Below are 23,164 nucleotides of genomic sequence, written 5' to 3' on the forward strand. Positions count from 1 at the left end.
AGGACCGCAGAGCACCTCAACGATAGCTGCTTTATTTTTCAGGATTTTCCGCAGTGTTAACCAGAGATAGCTGGACCAGCCCAACTACACTGCAAATGGTTAAAATACTTTTATCAAAACGATTATTTACATTATTTGTATTTAATTTGATTCAACAACCTATTGATTTATTTTACATGGATATTCGCTTGTTACAAAGATCACAAAAAATAACATATATACATTTGTTGTTAAAATTTAAGTCTTCAATTGTACAAAAATACTGCCAGTAAACAGGAAAATAAGCTTGGAGTAAGCGCACAACGTGTCATCTAATGAATACATGTATTTCTGTGATTGAAATTATTTTTTCATGAGGATCACTGTGGTTATTGTTGTTGATTGTGACCACTAGGAGGTGCTACATCGCCACAAAGCCATCATTAAAGGGCAATGACGAGACTTCCAAGTGAGGCTTTAAAACAGTTTAAAAGAAATTTAATAAATGTGCCTTTCTATCTATAAACAAATATAACTGTGAGCTATATTTTTGGGATATTTATGGCTGTGTATCTTTGCAGCAATCTTCTTCTTTTGGCTGCTTCCTTTAGGGGTCACCACAGGAGACCATCTCACCCTGTCCCCCAGCATCCTTCTCTATTACACTGGTGTAAAAGAGAAGTTACTCCTTCACTGCATCCATATGAACATAATTTTGTATCATATATCCCACCTCTGCATGTGTCCAAACGATCTCACCTTTGCCTCTCTTTGTCTCCAAACTGCTCAATTTGTGCTGTCCCTAATGTCCCCCAATGAAAATCTGACGATATTCAGATAAATGCCTGGTCCTGACCCCATGCATTTAGTAAACATTTATTAAAATATATAATTTTCACACATAAACACCATACAGCTGGAAAACCACACTGAAGAACAACACAGAAATTAATTTGAAAAACACACCTCCATGTTTATTCATGAGTTATACAAGATACGATACATTAGAGTATGTACAAAAGTCTCAACAATGAAATATCAAAAGAGAAAATAATACAAATATTTTAATCTTTCTTCCAATAAAAACCTGCATCGTGTCTTATTGCAAGCCAGCTTCTTCAGACTGGCATTACGCTTCAAGTCAGCCACTGGGTGTCTCTTATGAAAGGTCATATTTATAAAATGTGGTGTGAGGTTATTTTGAAATCCGGCAAGCATGTATAGGTTATCTAAGAGAAGTAATGCCAGCATGCCTGTAGAGGTATGCAGTATGTGCAAGGACATTTGTGAGCACTCTGTGCCAGTGTGCAGCTATCGACATACAGTTTGAATGCATACGTTGCTGACAATGAACAAACCATAATCAGTTTTTCTCTTCTGCATCTACAACAGTTCCAAAAACCAAAAATATCACTTTGCACTCAAAACATTTAAACCGCTGTCTCAAGCTTTAATACCCGTTCAGCATGCAGTTACAATCAGACTCATAAACTTCAGTTCCAGAGGAGCGTTCGCCCTAAATCTGACGGCCTTCGCTGTTATCGCGCCACATCTTAAACTTACAAAACTTAGCTGTAACAAAGACAATTGAACCCCTCGCTTCATAAACGCGCCGATCAAGATGCAGAAACCTTTTAAAGTCCGGCAGTAATGACACAAAATCCCAGTGTGTTGCATACCGGCAGCATGCGTGCTCATGCACTCTGCAGCTACTGGAGTTGCATGCAGCTGTGCGGTACACATTCAGCCTGTTCCTCCAGCTCAGGGCAGGGGGTTCCAGCGTTGGCTGGTCGTAAGAGGATGTAACGTGTGCGGTGGCGGACGCCGCCCCTGGAGCAGGGACCCAGACACAAACCCCAAGACGACCAGAGCGACACTTCACAGTCCAATGGCGTTGCTGAGAAAGAGATGAGGAAAATATAAGAGACAGCCAAAAAGGTGTAGAAGTACTGCGATTTACCAAAGACGCAACTATGCTGTGAGTTTCCTGTAGCATTTAAAGGGACTGAGTGCATTCCCATTTTATACTATGATTTAACCAACCAAATACTCATTAAATCACATTTCTATTTATTCAGTAGAGACATAGACTGCTAACCTACTTAAATCATCATTAGATGTGACTAAATGAACCATAATGTGACTTCAATGCAATGAAAAACACAATAAAACCACATTATGTGTCTCTTTGATTACCTGTGCTCTCCTATCCAATCATTCGCATCGATATTTGGCCTTTCAGCATTAAATGTGTCCAGTGGTCATACCTGAGAAGCGGCGGGGACTGATAGAGTTGGGCAGAATGTGGTTGGACATCGCGGTTTGATGGTCACGTGATCTGCTCTGTCGCGTGATCCTTATGCTGGCAATCGGTGGAAGATCCTTCAAGCGTGGATAGTAGAAGGAGTTGGCCGGGTGGTTTGGAAACTGAGAGGTGATCTGGAGAAGTCAACAAAGAGCGGTGAGGCATATCTCATCAGGAGAGCCAGCAGATTCTCAAGACAACTTTGAATGGACAATAGCCCACTTTCAGACACATGCTGGGAAAAGATAGATGGTCCGTTACGCAAGAGAGCCTTCTTAACTGAAAAAACAACTTCATGTCAGACGTGAGGCCTGCCAAGCAATAACTTAAGTGAAGGAATGATATCCCTTAAGCATCCTGCAAAGTTCTAAAAATAAAAATAAGACTATACAAAAATGTACCTAGAACGTAGAGAAGTGTCAGGTTATGAGCACATGATGTACTAGTCCACACTGGAAGCATTCCTACCTTTGTGATGTTTTCTGGAGGGCTGGTGGGGAAGTTAGGAGAGGAGAAAGTGAATCCACTGTCTGTGCCGGCATCATAAGGGTGGAGGTCAACCGTCACTTCCTGTTTCCACTGGTTGCCCTCACAAAGATTTAGGCTGTCCACACCAACAAACCAGTCAGGGCTGGGGATCACCTTCACCATCAGGGACAGCTGTTGATACAAGAGACACTGTTAAGTGAATATTTAAGCTTATAGGCCAGAACTAGTCTTAATCGGTCAAGTCATCGGTTCATAAGCAGATTTAAACTGAGTGGCAAAGCTATAAAGTGCTTTAATGTTGACAGCATGGATGTCTTTGTGTCGGTGTCAGGGTGGAAAAGCTAACTTACAGGGCCCTGTGGGAAAAAATAAATGCCACCTAAACCTAAAAAGTGGCAGTAAGAACTGCAATCAAGCATTTGTAATAATTGGCAATAGGTCTTTCAGATTACTGGGGCTCACCATCTTTGCAGAATTGTTTTAATACAACCCTAGTAAGTGGTCTGCTTATGGTCATCCCAAAGCATCTCCATCAGATTTAACTCCAGACTTTGATTAGGCCACTCCAAAACCTTTCTGTTCATTTTTCAGTCATTCAGAGGTCAGTTTGGATAGCATTTTTCACTTCGTTCATAAACAAAATCATTGTACTTGGGTTTGACTAATGAAATGTGCATGATGATCTAAAACATGTAAGTGCAACAAATATGCAAAAAAAAAGAAAAAAGAAAGAAATCAGGAAGGGGCCAGATACGTTTGAATGAATTGTTCATTATTTTGATTTATTTTCACCCTGCAAAGCATCAGCAGCATTTTGTGTTCAGTCACTATTCTCAGATGTCAGACTATGACGGTGAGCATTTTCCTTTTAACATCAGCGATGATGAAAATGCAGTCACATTAATCATTAATTAGTAGTCTAACTCACTATAGCACAAATGTTACACTCAATCCTCTGTTATTATTTCTGTGGTTACAATCAAAAGTCTAACTGTGGAATTTTGGATGAGAAAAGGCTGACCGAAGGCTGTTTGGGGAAGAAAAGACAAACAATCCATAAAAAACAATAAATCTGATCCCATCAGCACAGCAATATTTTGTTATAATGCTTCTTGTCTTTTAGTATAGTCTAAACCGTAATTATGTGGACAGCCAAGCTCTTTTTGTTCATCAGGCTCTGTGCTTTAGAGCATCCACTTTGTTCTAAAGTAATGCTAAAAACATCCCAGCTTTAATATGTAATAGACGTGATATACTTATATTTCCAAATTACAGGGCCCAGATTTTCGGGGGTTCAACAGCAGTTGGACATTTGGCTACCAAGTGTGTTAAACATTAGAATATGTACTAAAGAGTTTAGACTGACAAAAAGTGCTTGTCAATATAAGTAAACAACGTGGTCTTCCAGAGGGATCAGAGATAGTTGGCTTGACAGATCAACAGACAGGCATGCACGCAGTAACACTCTCAGAAATAAGCTTACAGTATAAGCCCATTTTTGTCCTGATAGGTATTATCTACACGAAGTTATCGCCTAAGCAACATTACTGGACCTTAAGGCAGCTTTTCAGGGGCCAAAGAGAGTACATATTTTCACTTTTAGGGTTTGTGAGGCAGATTATGTTCAGTTTCTTTAGTATCCAAGTCCTTTAATGTAATCAATTAGATTATGTTCACCTGTGACTCTGCTTCAATCTTCCGTCTGTGTATTTATAGTGCTGCCTTCCCTCTACTGTCAATGTCACTGTTAACTTTACACAATACAAGTTGCTGTTCTCTGGTTTTTAGTGTCTTCTAGCCCCAGGGAGTTTTTACTATTCATTGACTTTGTTTCTCTTTTGTGGTTTGCCTCACAAACATCATCAGCTTAACAAAGGGCTTGCCTTTTGCTCCTGCCCCCCCGTGTCTGCATGTTGGGTCCTTCTTCACCACACACTAACACCTAAACTTGTAAAACCTAAACTTGGGCTCTCTGTGTTAAAGTGGATACATGTGACTGTCCAAATGCTCACTGCGTGAACTATATTACAGGAATCATTCTGCAGAACTATAAATGCATTAAGAATGACATCACGCTCAAAAACACAGCTGATCTCAGGATTTATAGCTCTAAAACTTATAAATGCATGTGAGCTCATGAGCTCACTCAGTTTCCTGTACAGGTTTAGATTGTGTGTTCTCTGTGATGGATGTTTCCTGAGTGCCAGTGACCTCATACAGGAAGTGGCCTGGAGGTCAGCACACACCGAGTTCACAGATGACCAGAAAAAAGCACATCTGAAAACGCCTTCTCACTCAAGGGCCGATATTTGAGGACCTTGGCTAAGCTGCTCAGTCTCAGGGAGGGATTGCTGGGCTTGGCTGGCTTTTGATGGATAGGAAAGGGTGGCCTGGAGGATGGGGGGGAAAGAGCTGGAACAGAAATCAAACTAGTCAAAAGAGACTCAGACAGGAGAGTAGCTAGAGTCAGAATGACACATGAGGTCTGTTTCTTGGCTGTAATTCATGCCAGAGAACAGAAAAAAACAAATCAGAGGTCGCACTCTTGCTTTTATGAATCTACTCATTCACTCTTTCCTTTCTTCCTCCCTTTATTCTGCAAACACCGCTCCTTCATCGTCCTCTTTTTTCAGCCTCCTCTGAAACAGCGGCTTTTCCAAGAAATCATTCCGCTATATCCATCGGGCCACTCAGCAAGGATGTCTTCTCAGGGGTATTCCTCGTCAGCAGCTTGATCAGTCCGCGGATGTTTTGCAACGCACGGGCCAGGAAGTGTCTCCAACGCATAGACGGTTTCAAATCTCCCATGACCCCTCTCACTTTTTTCCCCAACCCATCAAAACAAACAGCATAGTCATCCCTGAAAGCATGCGACTCTGTCACCTGAATTCTTGCTCTCAAAAAGCCCTGAATTTCCCAACGGGGCTTATTCGTTGTAATCTGTCTGTTTTAAATTACACACCAAGAGCAGAAGAGTCATGAGCAGTGGAGATGGAAATCATATGTGTTTGGGATTTTTTTGCTTTTTAGGTCACTGAGCATGAATGTTTTGGTTGTTTGGAAGAGAAAGGATGGTATTTATAAATGAGCGTGCGGGAGAAACAGACAGAGAAGCACAATAGCAGACTGAGCAGACGACAGCTTCACATCATTCACGTGTGCTCAGCACAAAACCGCCGATGTCACGCTTTCCTTTGCTGTTCTGCCCACAGGTCTAAAAACAGACCATTTGAAAGCAGCCACAGGCATCATATACCTAGATGACAAGCTGCTAAGCTGCTGTCCATGACTCGTACTTACCAACGATGCCCTCCGACCAGGTTGTTTATGATTTTTTTAAGGTCCTCGGGTTCAAGCAGTGCGACAGGCAATAAACAAATGTAGGTCACCAGACTTTCAGGCAGACACACACCTATTCCTACAAGCTCCAGTAAAATGTCCACCCTCTCCTCTATACACCTTTTTCCTTCTTGTTCATCAGCTGCGTATGCCTGACTCATAAAGGGGTTATTTTATTTCGAGTTGTAACTTTTCCACATGGCCATGCCTCAAATCCTTTGCCTTTGTTTAAGGCCCGGCTCCTAAATTTAACCTGAGCCTCAACAAAGAGTCCAACCGTGACTTTTGCTCCCGCACTCGGTCACCATTCAAGATACGCAGCGCTATCCAGCAATGAGTAAAGCCACAACCTTAAATATGGCTCATGTGGGACCACAGCGGTTATCCTCCACAGCTGGTTCTTTAGTGCAACAGTTTCACATTGTGTTTCCTTAGAAAAGGATTTTCCCTGCTAAGCTGCAGTACAGGAAATCTGACACAGAAGAAAAGAAAAGTTTGCAAAAAAAAAATCTTGGTAAACATTTACTTAATTTGGTTCACTCGGGTAGCTGAAGTCACATGAAGATGTTCTGATCACCTGGGATCACTTTAAGGTTGAGCACACGGGTAAAATGATCAAAGCAACCATTAAATGTTGGTGTAGAAGAGGCATGGGAGCATATGTTATTATTCTTGTCTGCTTCCAAAATATGGAGCCAGTTGAAGGCTTAAAGCAGGTAAACTGTTAGCAAAAGTTATCTACAAAAGCAGCTGACATTTTCTTGTCTTTATTGGACCATGGGCGAAGTGTAAAAACAGTGTGCTGCTCTTTATATAGTGGGTGTCATCTAGTTGTTATATATTTAATTTCATCATCACATGAAGACAGATTCCAGATTCCACTCGCTATATCGTAACGTTTGCTGTACCAATTTATCAAACTTCTTATCTAACGCTAAGAAAACAGGCAAATGTGTTTCCAGAAACAGCTCCCTGTGCTGCGCGTCATCATGGGTCCGCAGCAGACAGAGCACAGACCTTGCAGGATGGATGTGGGCGTTTGTGGCTCCAGAGCTGAAGCACTTCAGCTAAACATAGGCTGATTGGATAGTGGAAAGAAGTGGTGAAGTGTTTAATCAGAGCAGATGAACGTGGATGTTATGGGGAGGCTGGTCACCAGATGACAGAATAGGTTTAGCCCAGCAGATGGTTTGTGTGACTTACTGCGTCTGAGTATTTATGAAGGTAAATTTGTGCCTACCAGTGAACTCCGGGGATGAATAAGCATCTCTGTGGAGCTGTGCCCGATGCCGTTGGGGATGCCAGCCGTTCGGTACATGGCGCCGACCACGCGTTTCTTCCTGGCCTCCTTGGCTGTCTTCATCAGCTCCACCGTCACTCCGAGTTCAGCGAAGCTCTGAACCCCTGCGCTGGCTGGAGCGCCCTCCTCCCATAGCCGAAAATGACGATTATGGCTGACCGCTAAAGAGAGAAAAGAAATTGAAGAAAGAGGAGATGACAGGAGTAAGATGCTTATTCACTGGAATGCATATCAATGTCAGCGAAGCACCACAGAGCCTCAGCCAGACGATGAGATCATTTCCACCAGTGGAGCCTGCATGTATTTCTATGGCTCTCTCCTCCTTCCTGCACTTAAGCATTTAATTCTAAAGGAATTGCCCACATGCATGTCTTTGGCAATATTGCAAGGTTACAGTTACGTCTTTTCTCCATCTATCACTGAAGAAACCACAACACTGCTGCCAGGAGGTAGGTCAGGAACTCGGATTGGCAGCCAGATGGTGGATAAAATAATAAATTCATAACTTTTACTCTTGCTTTTTCTGATACGTCGGGTCCGTGAGCATTTGCCTCACATTCCTATGTTTTGTTGTGGCTATCTATGAAATCGCTTTGAATGGAGACACTGATTTAGGCTGAACTGTTTGTACCACAGCTTCTGGAGCTACGTTGTTGAATCCCACAGAGCTACTGGCCTGGGCCGGTGGTTTTAAGGGCAAAGTAAGGTTAGCCAGAAACACGTTGACAAATGCTCTGATGGTTCTGCCTTACCTCACTTTTCAGACCCGTGTACAGACGCACGCACGCCAACGCATTTAAGTTAAAACGCCGAACCACACACACACATGATCTGCCCAGCACACTTCACACACTATCTTGTTTCTTTCCAAACTGCGATTACTTCATGCTTAATTACATTACCATCCTAACAAACTTCCCACAAGCATCATTGAAACTTGATAACCCATCACGTTTGAGCCCTATCAAGACATTAAATCCCATTTCCCTCTAATTCTCTTGAGTATTTGTTTTTGGCTATGACAAACTCCATTCCTCCTTTATTCTGTTGGCCGTCAGACCTTCTTCAGGTTGTTTTTTTGTGCGGTGACAGATTTCATCCCCAGTTTTCTTTGTGTCCCCCTGCTGCAGACTCTGAGGCTACTGAAGTCTTTGTTTTTCTTTTCTTGTGACAAAGTCCAATCCCCGGTGCCCAGCACCCTAGAACATTAAAAGCCATTATGGGTGTGTCAGAATCTCTGATGCCTCTGTCTATATGGAGTAAGTAGGACATCATCCTCTGGCAAAGCAGTCAAGCACCAATGGGAGACCTAGAAACCAGACAAAGCTGCAGCCACCACACAGCAGTCCAAGACGCCGCACACACAGATGTGCAGACATCTGCCATCCATCCATCCACAATGTTTGTTTTTTGCTTTTTTTAAAAGAGGGAGAATATAAGGTTGTATCTGGTTCTGCTTCTCCTCCGCCTGGCTCCGAGGTGAGTGGTCTGACCCCACCACACCCCAACTATCATCACCCACCTTCAGCAGCCCCAAACTCACCACTCCAGTCTTTACCGCCAACACTGTGGTAAACCAGCGGAAATGTGGGAAGGAGAGTAGGACTGACTCGAAGAAATAGAGAAATATTAAAGATACAGCTGAAGAGAAGTTAGAGAAACAAAGAGAAACGCTACCATCTGGGAGCGTTTAGGTTGTTTTTCTTGTTGCTCTCAACTTTTTGCTGTTTTGCTCATTAACATCTCTAACCTCTTTTTGTATGCAGTTGTGCATGAAGCTCCTTGATGAGGAACAAAAAATAAATAAACTGCCCTTGGGTGAAGCAGAAGTTGCTTCAGTGTGACTGCTCGTCCAAAATGTCCTTAAGTCTCACTGTGAATGTGATTTGTGCATTTTGATTGGCTCACCTGTTACACAAAAGCTTTACATCGGTAAACTCTTAACTGCTGAAAATAAATGAAAAAAAAATACTGTGACTCTTTGCTGCTGTTGCGAATCTGAAGTAATAGTGCACATGCAATGGATTATCAGGTGTCACAGTAAAAATTTCCATTTAACATGGATGATTTTCCAGTAACCTGTGTTTCCACCCCCATGGGTCTTTCTCACCTATGAGTTTGGACCACTGTGCAGGGGGTCGGAACAGTGGATACTGCTTTGGGAAAGCCTGAGGGCTCCAGTGACCAGTAAAGACCAGGATGTAGGAAGCAGGACTCTTGGCTGTGCATTCTGTCCCAATGAGCGGTCGCAAAGGCCCAGCAAATGTGAAGCCAAGCTTCACAAGTACGAAAAGGAGCTGCTGCAGCCAGCCACAGGTCAGGTGCTCTGATGACATCATCTGCAAGAAATGGAGAAATGAAAAACAAAAAAACAAAAAAACATTAAAGTCTTTCTCCTTGCTCTGTGCACAATCATTGTAAAAAGAAATAAATAAATCACTGTGGCAAATGGCATGAACAAAAAGCTGCTGAACAAGTCTACCATAAACTCTGTGACATATAATCTTTGTACGTGGGCAAGTAAATGAAAAGATCGCAAGACGAACATTTAGGAAACCAAACCCAGACAATCCCGGAAAATCAGTATGAGTGGGGAAATTCCATATCCCAGCCCTGATATCAAAACACAGCCTTTTTATCAAAGACCAAAGCCCGATGAACTCCCTGACCCTTAGGCTTCCTATTAAAGAAACTCTCCCATTTCTTTGGTCGGGCCAAGAGACTTCTGACAAAAAGCCAATTTCTGGCTACAGGGAAAACATCACGTTGTAATGTCTGCTGTAGACGCCGCCTTTAAATAAAACAACATCTCTGAGGATGGATACAAATTTCTGTCTGCTCTACTGATCTCACCGACTGACCATCCACTGACCACCAGCTGCTGACTCAGACTCACACTCTATTAAGAGGCAGAGGGGCGACGGGGGCATGACAATTGCTCAAAATGCATTTCAGCTCCATAGGTCACAGTCTAGAAACCCCCATTTGTTTTGAACTCTTTGTGATTTTTACATTCATGAGAACAATATTATTGGGAAATCCACAGAAATTCTGGTGAAAATGCTTTTAGTTGAATTTATTTTTAAATTTGTGGTGTTTTGTTTTTCTGTTTTTTTAATGAGTCTACCGTTGTGGAGAGATAATCTGTTATCTCTAACAAAGTAGCCAACAAAGTAGTCACTACATCCGTCCTCTCAATTTTCTGTTTTATAGCAACAATAACATTATTCACTTTGTTGGAGTGTTGGCCTGGTATTTACTGTCATTGGACGAGCAGAAGAAAATGGATGGCTGTGAATTATAAACTCTCTCCACCACAACTACTTCTATGTTGCATACTGAGGGTAAACAAGTAGTGTTGTTTTTACTTTGTTTTTTAAGATTATTACAAAAAATCTCAGCTCAACTTGCAACTTTGCAATCAAACCAACTATAAAAACCAGATAAACTGCTGGGACAGCTGTTCATTAGCAGAAGTACAGAATCGGCCAATCACAGGGCAAGAATTCTGTGCATTTCTGTGCAGACATAAAATAGAAAGGCAAAATTAAAATTGACTTTAATAACTACTTGTTACAACCAAGGTATGCAGAAGAGCAACTCTGAACCTTGAAGCTGAAAGGCTACAGCAGCAGAAAACCAAATTGGGTGCCGATTTTGTCAACTAAGAACAGGAAGTCAAGGATAAAATTCATAGAGCTCACCAATACTGAACAACAGCAAACTGGAAAAATGTCCCAATTTCTGCTGCAGCTTTCAAAAGGTAGAGTCAGAATCTGGTGTAAATAACATGAAAGCATGGAACCATCCTGCTCTGTATCAACAGTTTGGGCTCCTTCATACCAACTGAGCATTGCTGTTGATCATGTCCATCTGGATGCTTCCAGCCATGTCACAAAGCTCAAATCATCTCCAGATGGTTTCTTGAACATGACAATGAGTTCACTGTATTCAAATGGCCTCCACAGTCACCAGTTCTCAATTCAATAGAGAAACTGTGGGATGTGGTGCAACAGGAGATGTACAGCCAACAAATCTGCAGCAACTCTGTGATGCTGTTGTGTCAACATGGATCAAAATCTCTGAGGAACGTTACCAGCACCTTGTTGTATTTGTGCCATGAAGAATTAAGGTACTTCTGGGGGCAAAACAGAGTCCAACCAGGTACTAGCAAGTAATAAAGTAGCCAGTACACAAAAAGGAAAGACACACAGGGGCAGTGCATTAAAAACTTGAGCAATTGCAAAGGTGGGAAACACACAAGGGCAGGAAGCGGAGGATTAGGAAGCGGATTCTCACAGTGAAGAGGACAGCATTTGTGTTTGCTGCCAGCTTTCAAGGGTAGCTGTAATGACAGAACTTTGAGCAACTGGCATAGCCTTACTGTTGAACTCTTAATGGCAAAGAAAGAGTCCCACTGTCAGAAGAGTTAAAGAAGACGAGCAAGAAGAGCGGCAGAAAATCAGTAGTTGGATTCAGAAGGAAATTCACAGCCTCGGGACCCAAGAGGATTCAAAAGCAATTATTAGCTAGCATTATTTCTCCTAAATGAAAGAACAACCCTGCAGTGCTGTGTGTCATAGTGTGCACGTACCAATTTACATCTAAATTTGTTCCAGATCTGGCTTTTTGATTCCACTTTCAAAATGTGATCTTACAATTATTCCCAAATACCGTCCTAATCCAAACTGGCACCTAGATTAGATGGGCCCAAAGTCATCGACATGCTTCGCTGAGTCGAGCATTTCAAGGGAAAATACACAAAATGACATCACCTCACTTATTGTGTTTTATTTGCAGATCCTTTAGCTCCGTCTCCAGTCTGTAACTTCGAGGCAGATCTTTTTTTCCGTTTGTGTGATACAGAAAGGGAGAGTGGCATTTGTGTGAGTTACTACAGTATAACTAAAACTCCAAGCAGCTGCAGAATGCAGACAGTTAAATTTGGGCAAGTCAAAAACACACACATGTGTATGTAACACCCCCCCCCACACACACACACACACAACACTCATGTCCACATTGTCAGTGAAGTCTATTTTCAGGGGTCAGATAGTATTACTCCTCCAATATAGCTGCAAAACTCCAACTCTGACACTTTTCTGACCGCGTCCTCGCAGCGTGTTTTATCCATTCCCCGTCTCCATTAAATGTCTCCACTGCACTGTTTAACTGCCAGCTGTAAAAAAAATACCCCACATATGGTGACACACAGAGGTCCCAATCGATCGTGCAGCTCAGTCATCAGATCACCTCACTGACTGCTGCAGCTTGGCTGGAGTCAGATGAAGCTTCAGGATGAGAAGTATGGGTCTCCTTCCAGAGAGTAACTTCAGCTTCTTATCTTATCTTTGTGACTGAAGCTTGTGTGTGGAAATTCATGACCTGGACCCTGCAGGCTTTAACGTCACCATGTGAACTTGGTAACTGTGACTGTCCTGTCTGCTCTCTCCACTATGTTTATTAGCGAAAAGGAGGTCAACGCTGTGACAGGGTGATGCAAACACTTACTTAAACACTCTGGACATATATGATCTTTTATTCTGAAATTATTTGTTTCTGATCAACTCTGACCTGCTCTACAGTGAGACTGGTTTATTTGACCCTCTTACGCTCCTTTTGAATTCATCCCATTGACCCCGTAACACACTAAAGAGACATTTCTTGAATTCCCACATGGACACGGTGAGCTTTATCGGTCAGCACGCAGACACACTACCAGCTGATGCGTGCTGCTGCAACACACGCAGAGATAATAGCTTCTTTTTTTAAAAAATACACATAAAAGACACAAAAACTGTCAAACACGCAGTTACATGCACGCACACAATTTAGATGTGCACTCACCAGTCGGCACAGACAGACAAACACAGCGGTGTTTCTGTCAGGCACGAGACACAATAAAACAAGGGGATGTGGCGCAGAGCCAAACTTAAGCGGCTGCCGCCCTCCGGGCACATTTACTGTGCAATTAAAGTGGCTTCAAGCAGAGATAATACACACATTCACCTCAGCTCATACACAAAGGCATTCGGTTATGAACACAAAAGCACAGATTTGTTCACGCAGCCAGAGGTACGTTTGTTTTTAACAAGAAAATGGAAAGGGGATAATTTGCTTTTGTGGCCAAGATTTTTCATGAAAATCTTTTACGGGGCAACGGCCGGTTTAGGAGTTTGTGTCGAGAAGGGAGACACATCAGTCTGTCTTAAATTAGCCTACTTCTGTGCAACCATTTCATTCATTCGTGCATACAAAGAGAAAACGCAGTGAGATGTGCATCACATCGACGGCAGGTCTGAAACTTTAACTGCTTCTCGTGTAGCTGGAAGGGAAATTATGATACCTGGTACAAAAGAAAAGTGAGGAGGCACTGCCTGAGTTTGGCTTTCCTGACGATATGGATTTATAATATGAAAAAAGAAGAACTAAAAATCAGCTGTGAAACAGAAAAATCTAGTCGAATCATTCCTGCAAGGGAAGAGTTCAGTGATGGGAAATTGATTCATCTCTTTATTTACTTGAATATTTCAATCACTGCCACTTAACACAAATCTGCTACATTTCAGAGAGAATAGTGTAATTATTAGATACTTTACTAGCTAGTAGCAAGATCACAAATTAGTTTTGTGTACAACCAACCTTCAGTCTGGGCTTTTTAAATGCATGCAGTATAACATAACGCTGAATTTGCAGAATTAGATACTTTCAATTGAAATTTGATGTGTCATATGATTATATTACATTATATTTCAGAGGCAATACTGACAAGGTTAAAATTATACATTTACTTAAGCAAGATTTTCCATTAAAGTGGGTATTTGGGTTAAACTCACCCAGGCTTTCTGTGCAGTGAATGAATGAAGTGTGTGTTCCCTACCTGTGCTGGATTATCAGTGACAGAGAGAAGCTGCAGCAGACTCACAGAGAGGGTACAGCTCCACTTGCTCCCTATTGTAACCGGTTTTCTGGTGCAGCCTTATCAACCTTTATCCCTCGGTTGCCCGTCTTTATCTCTTTCCAAATTTCTCTCCTCCTCCCTTCTCCGTATCTCCTCATGTTACCCTTTCTCTCTTCCTTTCTCCTGCTTTCTCCTCCCCCTCCTCGTTTTTTTTCCCTTTTCCTCCCCCTACTTCTCCTTGTATGGAAAGGCAGTTAACAGCCTCACTCCTCTCCCCTCTTTTCTCCCTCTTAGCCTCTCTCTCTATTCTTTCAGTGGCTGTGTAAATTCAACAGGCACATTGCTGACAAGGTAATCAACACCACCTTGGCCTCTCTCTCTCTCGTCATACCCCGTTCAGCTCTATGTATTATCTTGCCCCCGTTTTTCAGCTCAAGCTGTCAGACTTGAGAGGTGTAGAGTTGCTGAATAATGGCAGAAAATTAGAAAGAGAAAGAAGCGGGGCTTCATGCACAGACATGCAACCTGGATAACAGATGAGCTCAGTCTGGACAGAAACATGGGCTTTTATTTCTGCAGTGAATGCACTGATTGGACACCGCAGATAACCAAAGAGTTTAAAGTGGTTCCTGTCTACTTTTTTTCCCACCCCTTTCAAATAGTTCTCCTGTCCTGTGGCCTATCCATCTGTGATCTCAGTTGAGGAACCCCATTTCCTCAGGTCAGAGTGTCTAAGTATGTGTGTGTATATGAGAGAGTGAAAGAGACGTGTGGCCACCAGGTCCCACAGCTGGTAGACACATGGACGACCAGGGAGGTTTCTGTTGCCGGCCGCCACAAACTTATCAACGTGTCAGAGGCTGAAACTAAATAAGACGGTTTGTACGCGGTGCAACAAAGCAGCCTGCGTGTCATCAAAACACACACCCTGCTTGGGCTCAGTGTGGACCGAGCCTTGCCACTCTCAAGACATGTGCTATCAGCTTGACCTGGCAAACATCAGCCAGAGCAAGAAGAAAACAGGCAGCCACGTCACTATATAGCCCTAAACCTTCCTGGAATAAGAAGGGATGAAGAGGCGAGGGCAGAGGAAGAGTGGGGTTAGATGTGGATCGGGTAACAATTTGGACTTTGTGTCCTGCAGTTATAAACAATCACGCAAACACCATCAAACACATCTGTTTCCACTACTACTTCCTCACCAGCTCTATCTATCTATCTATCTATCTATCTATCTATCTATCTATCTATCTATCTATCTATCTATCTATCTATCTATCTATCTATCTATCTATCTATCTATCTATCTATCTATCTATCTATCTATCTATCTATCTATCTATCTATCTATCTATCTATCTGTTCATGCTGATGCTGTTGAAAGTAGGTTACGGGAAATAAGCATGACTCCCTTGCTGCTGCCTGCTGATTAATGACAGTGAGCTTAGCATCCAGACTGACTTACCGCGTTAATGTGAAATGTCAGTGACACTCTATCAGCTGCACAGGTGTGCATACGTGCATGCAATCAAACCCACAAAACGACCTCAGTTTTGACCCCACATTGGGAGGTATGCCGGTGGACACTGACACACGTGTGCCTGCAAACCTATGTGGGAATTGATGAATGCTTACATTACCATAACACATGCAGAGCTCACGGTTAAGCTGCGCTCTCCAGCGCACACACACACTCAAAAAGTCTCGCTTTAGGACACCGGATACAGCAGCGGATTTGCCTGACTGACGCAAATCGGCAAGATAGCTGGAGGTTTTCTTCCTGTCGATCACGTGCTCACGTCAGTGCTACACGAGCCAAGCGAGTAGGGCAATGAAAGGAAAACCGTGAGCTAATCACAGAGCGTTGTGCGTGGGACATACTAGATCCACTATGTCAGCCTCACTGCCATGAACAGTCTGCACCCCTATAACAGGAAAGAACAGCAGGGAGAACAGATGGATTACACCGATACACGGTGCATGAGACCAAAACCAACAATGTGTTCATCCATCTCTCAACTCCTCAGCACATCTTTACCCTCCCTCTGCCACGCAGCTTAAACTCATTTATCCCTGCAAGAGATAAATATTTAAAAACAAGTCACAAATATATACTCATTCCCTAAAACACATGGGTGTGGAGATGTTACCGATCAAAGAGGAGTTGGCACGACAGAACAGAACATTTTGGTATAGGTTTCGATGTTTTGCAAAATGAAAATAAAAACAGAATCCAATAATTTTTAAATCATCTAAAATACTGTAAATAATTGAAATGTGAAAACTGAGAAATTTGTTTATTTCTTTGACCCAAAAAACACTATTTGAAGAGGATGTGACAGGGTCATGTTTACCCCTGTGTTACATCAGCTCATCTTTTAACAACAGTCTATAAGAGTTCGTGAACCGAGCAGAGCGACTGCACTAGCTTTGCAAGAAATGTATTTCCCAGTCTTGCTTGACAGAAGATGTTAGGTTCTCAACAGGGGGATTCAGGGCCTTTGTTAAAATGTATTACTCATTTATAAAGACACATACAGCTCATTTCATCTGTCCCCAAACAGACCCTGATTCGCTGCAATGGTAAGAAAGACCAGTGAAAATTTGTGATCAAACACCACCTCAGATTTCAAAGTGTGAATACATTCTCAGAAAGTGGGTCGACATCTTTAAAAATTACACATATTTTGAAAAGTACTCCAAAGAACCAAAATTTTCACAACAGCCATTATGTACGTCCAACCTTTGGACCTCGATTTTTTAATACAAATCGTAGATCTGCATGATTTGTGCTGATTTGAGATGGAGTGACCCATAATTACCTCAGAGTACCGTAAATGATGAACTGAAGCAGAGCATCTTGTTTTTTTACGTCTTGTCTTTGAATTTGTAAATCGTTATTTGTGCTTTTGAAACCCATTTTACTATACTTGCCATTATTTTCAGTATATTTTTTTTATTTACATAGATATATCACATGTGTAGCATTCATTAAATTGTTTAGTAAGTTTATTTAATTGTTTAGTAATAAGAACAAGATCCCGGATAGAAGCGGGTGAAATGGACTTCCTCCGAAGGTTGGCTGGCCTCTCCCTTACAGATAGGGTGAGAAGTTCGGCCATCCGGGAGGGGCTCAGAGTAGAGCCGCTGCTCTGGCGCCTCCTGGGTGAGGTGTTCCCGGCACGTCCCATCAGGAGGAGGCCCTGGTGCAGAACCAGGACATGCTGAAGACATTTCTTTTTCTCATTTAGAATTTAATACAGCTGTATTTTCTAAATTCTGTATGCTTCACATTGTTTTGTTGTTTTTACTTACGTTTTGCACATTATCTCAAATATTTAAGTTATGTTATCTGTGATAAAGTCCCCTGTATTACCAAAGTGATGTTTTTTTTTAACAAAGTTGAAGTCGAAGATAAATTAACTATCTCAGAGTATCAGAGTACCGGATTCATTCATTTTAAATTGAAAGCAAAACTGGTATCTTACTGATTCGGTTACTAGAAAAGAATGAAATTACTCCAAAGATGCCAAACAGCTTTGAAGATAGGATCCCTCCACATGAGGGGACATCAATCTGCCAGACTAATTTATCATAAGGGCAAGCACGCAACCAATATGAGACACATGTGGGTCCGTCAAACCGCTCCCCTGTATAACCAGAAAGACTCCAAACAGTTTTATTTCTTAACGTTTTCAACTCTGTATCTAAGACCTCTGTGTTGTTTTCTTTTCCACTCAAACCTGCAGACGACTCGTTTTAAAGAGTAGTTAAATGAAATTACTGACCTTGCAGAAGCAGGGCAGGAACCAGTTCTCACATTTTACTGGCCTGACCTGAAGGACTCCCTCCTCCTCTGAACTAAACAAACAAATAAAAAAAAATGTGTTGGCACAGCATGGGAACTGACAGATGTCGCAATGGTGTGTTTGAAGTGTGTGTGAATCAGGTCTGGTAAATAATACCGTTGGCACCCTGGGCCTGCTTCATCTGCACACATGGTTACATAACACAGTATATGCTTGTCACTCTCTTAAACAAAAACAGTAAGTAGGGCTGATACTACCTCTGATGACTGATAATAATTTTGTAGTTTGTATGAACTGCAATTAAATTTGGTTAATTTTATTTGAACCATAATTTAACCAAGAAATTTTAGAAAATAGACTAAAATCTCTTTTTCTTTATACATCTATCTTCCAAACACAACAACATTCAGGTATAGCTGCTAGCATATACCTCAATACCATTATTGAGCTAAAGTGGTACATATGGTTACTATTAAACCTTGAAAACTAACCTTTTAAGAAAAAAAAGCCAAGACCCAACCTAGCTATACAGTAAAACAATTCTAAAAAGCACATAAACAGCTGAAATTGAGTCACTTTTGATTATTGAGGCAAGATGCTCAGAGCTACATTAGCCGCTACTAGCATAGTAGCTGCTTTGTTGGTAGTGTGGGTGCCAGGAAAATGCATGCAGTTATTAAAATATGTGTAAACTTACATGGAAATACATCAGTATGTAAGACAAACACAGAGTTTGTGCAGTTTGAACACTCAAAGTCAGTATTTGGTGACTTAATTCTTCAATACAGTCTGAAATTTTTTAGGCTGCTTCGAAGCTCTCCAGCTCCTCTCTTTTTTGGATATTGACTGCCTTTTGCTCTGTTTTCTGTCGAGATGAACCCATAGTGCTCAATAATGTTGAGACCCGGGCTCTGGGGAGGCCAGTCCATGACTGACGGTGTTTCACTGTTTTTCCATCTAAGTATGTTTTAATTGCATCGGCAGAGTATCTGTGATCATTGCTAAAAAATGAAGCTGTTAACAGTCTGATGCTTGCCAGATGGCATTGCATAGTGGATCAAATATGACCGTAATTTTATGTGTTTATTTTAACGTTCTCCAATGCTATTGGCTGAAATGCAGCTCTAAACCTCTGTGCCTCCACCACGTTTTCAAGATGGCTGTTGACACTCACTGGTGCACCTCTTTTTTGGCATCCTCTGACAGTGAACCAAGAATTTTAAATCTGGATTCATTACTCCACAAGACCTGTTGGCACTGATTTTTAGTGCAGTTCTTGTGTAATTCGGCACAGCTCCGCCTTTTCTCCCTGCTTATTTTCCTTCTGTGAACAGTAGATGGATCAGCTGAAGGGCCAAATGAATCTTTCATGTCATATGTCAGATCTATATTGCAATTTTTCCTATTTCTTATGGACAAGACTTCTAGGTAGTGTTAATCTGCTGTAGTTTTACCTGCATTTTTTGTCCTCTACTTGTCCAGTTTCCTCAAATTTGTTCAGGGCATACTGCACACCATGGGAAGAGCTACTAGCTCTTTAGGAACCACCTTGTTGGTGCAAAAAAAATACTACCTTATTCCTGTCAAACTGTTATCGTTTGAACTGTTCACACATTCAGCTGAAAAAAATGGGAACAAATGATGTGGTTTTGTGACAGGCTGGTAGTTACAGTCTCTATCCTAGTTTTAAATCCAATTTAAAACTGGTTCTTTTTTTGAGTCGTTATATGTAGGCAACTCTGCTTCATCCCTTGAATTAGATGCCATTCTTTTACATGAATAAGTGTTTCACAAGTCAGCATTACGTGGCTTAACAAAAAGATATATTCATCTAAAACAGCCAGGTACAAGCACTGGGCTGAGATGAGTGAAACAAAATATCCAGAGAAAGACTTTGAAAGACCTTTAGAAAGCCTGGAGAACTAGTGCTCAAGACCATTTAAAAAAAAAATAAAAAAATAAAAAAGATACAAGGTCTGGCTCCTTTGAAATCAAATGCAGAGAAATGAGGGGTGGCTCTAGACTTGTGCACAGTACAGTAAAATGAAAACAGGGTCAAGAGCGATCTCTGCTCCATTTTAAAAGTTCCTGGTTGTGTGCATGTGGAAGCAATTTTGGAGCCAATAATCCCTCCACCCTCCTGAGCCCCCCTTCCTTGTATTCCCCACCTACTTTGCCCACTTGTAAACCTGTGGTCATGCTGGCAGTGCCTAAGCTACAGTTGGCGTATAAAAGAGCAGCTTAAGCCTGCTAGTAAACAATTTTGTTTATGGCAGACGTTCTGTAAACACAGCTCCATGTTCTCAACATGCTGACTGTCAACATATCACAGCTGGCAATTAACTGTCACCATCTAACTAACCACTAATAATGAAGCACAGACCCCCTTTTTTCCCCCCGAAGAAATTACCAAAGGCAGTGTTAAAGGTTCAGTACACAGCAGGACGCCTGGTACCAGCTTACAAACGCAAAGAAAGAAGTGAGAGAAATTTCATTTTTTAAGATTTTATTAAAATACGGTGTGGAGTTTACCATTGGAAGTTACCATCACAAACATGATTGTTTCTAATAAAAAAGTAAACAAAACAAAAAAATAAAGCTTAAGAGTCTAGTTACAGGAGAATTTTTTTTAATTTGTTTTGTTTTGTTTTTGCAGTCTGGTGAAAGAAAAAACAAAAAAACAAAACAAAAATCAATTCACAATGAGAGTGTGTGGAAAAAAAAAAAAATGTTCACATGTTGTAAAAATACATTTCCCAATTTTAACATTACACACAGTCACTTCCAAGCATTCATTCATTCATTCCTTGTTAGATGGTTAGATGTCAGTGCTAAAAGAAAGCAAAAATGAAAGAGTAAAGGAAAAAGTTCAGACCTGTGCACAAACGGATCGAAGGGGAGAGCGGTTTCCAAAAACAAGAAAGAAAAAAAAAATGCAGGAGGCTGTTCTACATTGTCAGGGCGGAAAACTTGGGATGAGGGACAAGAGACAGAGGGCGACTGCTGGAGGATATGTGTGCATTTTGAACCCTGAGAGAGAAAAAGTGACCAGCTCTCACCATAATTTTCTCCTTTTGCTTTTTGCCAACAGACCACACCAGAGTCCGCTTTGTCCTCCCCCTACCAGTCACCCCTGTGGCTCCGGCTCGGAGACTTTTAAGAGCAGCAGAGCGGTGATGGTAACGGTGGCGGGGCAGTCTCACACCCAAGAGTGAAATATCAGCTATGAGCATACTCACACTGTGCTTATCTGTTAGCCAACACACATATACTCTCTGCCCGGCTGATTTGAACTATTAAACCAGGGAGTAATGAAAAAGACATTTAAAATAACGCTGTACAGCACAGGATTGATGTGCTGCAGAATGAGCTAAAAGAGTTCACACAAGGCTAAATGTGGTTCGTCACTGATAAAGAAACAAGGTGCGGTAGATTTAGGCCTGCTGGGGTGTGAGGAGCTTTTTGCGGAGAGGCCTTGAATGTGGCCCAATCTTCTTTTTTCCTTTTGGCTGGGTGTGTGTCTCCTGACTTCACCTGCTGTGGTCAACTGTATTAAGGCAGTGAGTGGTTCCATGGCAAATTTCACTAACAGCTACTATTATGGGGAGAGTAAGTAAGGCCCACAGGATATCAGTTGGAGAGAAAAGGTGGTGGGATCAGACAAATTTCTTTTAAGAAGAAAAAAAAAATAAAAATTGGGGCTGCGGGGGAAAGAGGGAACTCTTGATCTCTGAAATGTTTCAGTACAACATGTAGAACACAGACAGCATATCCATTAAAATAAAACAGATCGGTTTTCATAACAGTGCACTGATGAACTGAAAAAAATATATATATATAATCATCATCATCATCATCAACAACAGCAAAAAAAAAAAATTTTAAGATTACTATTATGCTCATAATCCAAACTATGGGGGTTATTTATTAAAAATATATACTCATCACATGACAGAGGAGCCTAACATCTCAGGACAGACGCGCTCCACGTCTGTCATAGACTCTGAGGGGGGAAACTGTACATCACTGGAAACTGACCACGACAAACATGGCAACTCGGGTTGGAAACACTCGGTGGGGTCTGGTAGGAGGGAGTGGGGGGGGGGGGGGGGCGGGGGGGGCGCAATAGTATTTCCCCTTAAAAATGACCTCACATGCACTATAGATAGAGCAGCTTGACGAAGGGGGATTAAATGAATAACAAAACAGCACCTACTACTACTGTTCTAGTAAAAGAAAACTAGCAGATCACAACGATCGCCTTTTGTTTTGTTTTTTTCCTCCTTTTTTTCCTCTCATTTTTCCATCAGCCAGTAAGATTGGGACTGAAACACATCGACTACAGTCTGAATCTGTGCCGAATTCTTACACTATGAGGAAATAAAAAGGTAAAGGCAAACAGATACGCATTGGATTTAATGCCTGAGTATTCATTGATCTTATCGAACCTACAAAGATATTGTCAAATTATTTTATGGGGCTTTTTTTTGTTTTTAAATTGTATCATTACTGCTACCATTTTACAACCCTTCTAGTAAAGAATAGTAAAGATGCATCTAGAAAATCTGTACAAAAAAATAAAAGGGTATGCACGGTACATTCAATATCTGTTACTGAGGTACTAGAAGTGGTGTTCCCATGACACCAGGGCAACAGCGTTTAAGAGTTACTCCTAGGGGCTATTCCTTTGGAACGACAACAGCTTGTTATAAGGGTGAGGGAACATACAAACACACACTCGCACGCAAACCCACACTATCACGCGCACACACACACGCATGCCACGGTCATTAATGAGCCAGCATGCAAGAACACCGTCCCATTTGCTCCTACGGAGAATCTAATCTCTATCGTCCCCTCGCACTTTGAAGGAATTGATGGATTCATGAGCAGATGTATAGGGTTGGAGCATCACAGTGGGAGAATAGTGGAGGGTGGGTGACAGAGTGGGTGTGTTGGTGGTTGTGGCGCGAGCTTAACAATAAGGCGGTAATCTATCCCTGGTCACCCCTCCTGTGGTTTGAACGTCGGCAGTGTGTCAT

General features: G+C 41.7%; 1 protein-coding gene across 2 annotated transcripts; it reads right to left on the reverse strand.

Annotated features, from left to right (window-relative positions):
• Positions 1 to 927: 927 nt before the first annotated feature.
• Positions 928 to 14,497, reverse strand: spon2a (spondin 2a, extracellular matrix protein). 2 transcript variants are annotated; one of them, XM_026191961.2, is made up of 6 exons: positions 14,293 to 14,497; positions 9,523 to 9,751; positions 7,353 to 7,573; positions 2,753 to 2,944; positions 2,247 to 2,418; positions 928 to 1,876 (listed from the first exon to the last, which is right to left on the reverse strand). In XM_026191961.2, the coding sequence occupies exons 2-6, from the start codon at positions 9,749 to 9,751 to the stop codon at positions 1,689 to 1,691; spliced, it is 1,002 nt and encodes a 333-aa protein (XP_026047746.2). In that variant the 5' UTR covers positions 14,293 to 14,497; the 3' UTR covers positions 928 to 1,688. The 2 variants fall into 2 exon arrangements, with proteins under 2 accessions (XP_026047746.2, XP_026047757.2); XM_026191972.2 differs by having other exon boundaries at positions 14,338 to 14,478.
• Between the last annotated feature and the right edge of the window lie 8,667 nt (positions 14,498 to 23,164).

The sequence above is a fragment of the Astatotilapia calliptera genome, chromosome 2 (genome assembly GCF_964374335.1).
Source record: "Astatotilapia calliptera chromosome 2, fAstCal68.1, whole genome shotgun sequence".
In the NCBI taxonomy this organism is placed as follows: domain Eukaryota; kingdom Metazoa; phylum Chordata; class Actinopteri; order Cichliformes; family Cichlidae; genus Astatotilapia; species Astatotilapia calliptera.

What these genes read in the sequence shown, in the direction of transcription:
- spon2a (XM_026191961.2), bottom strand. Translation starts at nt 9,751, where the DNA reads ATGATGTCATCAGAGCACCTGACCTGTGGCTGGCTGCAGCAGCTCCTT. An exon ending in TTCATCCCCGGAGTTCACTG is followed by an intron (nt 2,945 to 7,352) that starts GTAGGCACAAAT and finishes TTGTATCAACAG; the next exon opens with CTGTCCCTGATGGTGAAGGT. An exon ending in CAGTCCCCGCCGCTTCTCAG is followed by an intron (nt 1,877 to 2,246) that starts GTATGACCACTG and finishes TCTCTTTCTCAG; the next exon opens with CAACGCCATTGGACTGTGAA.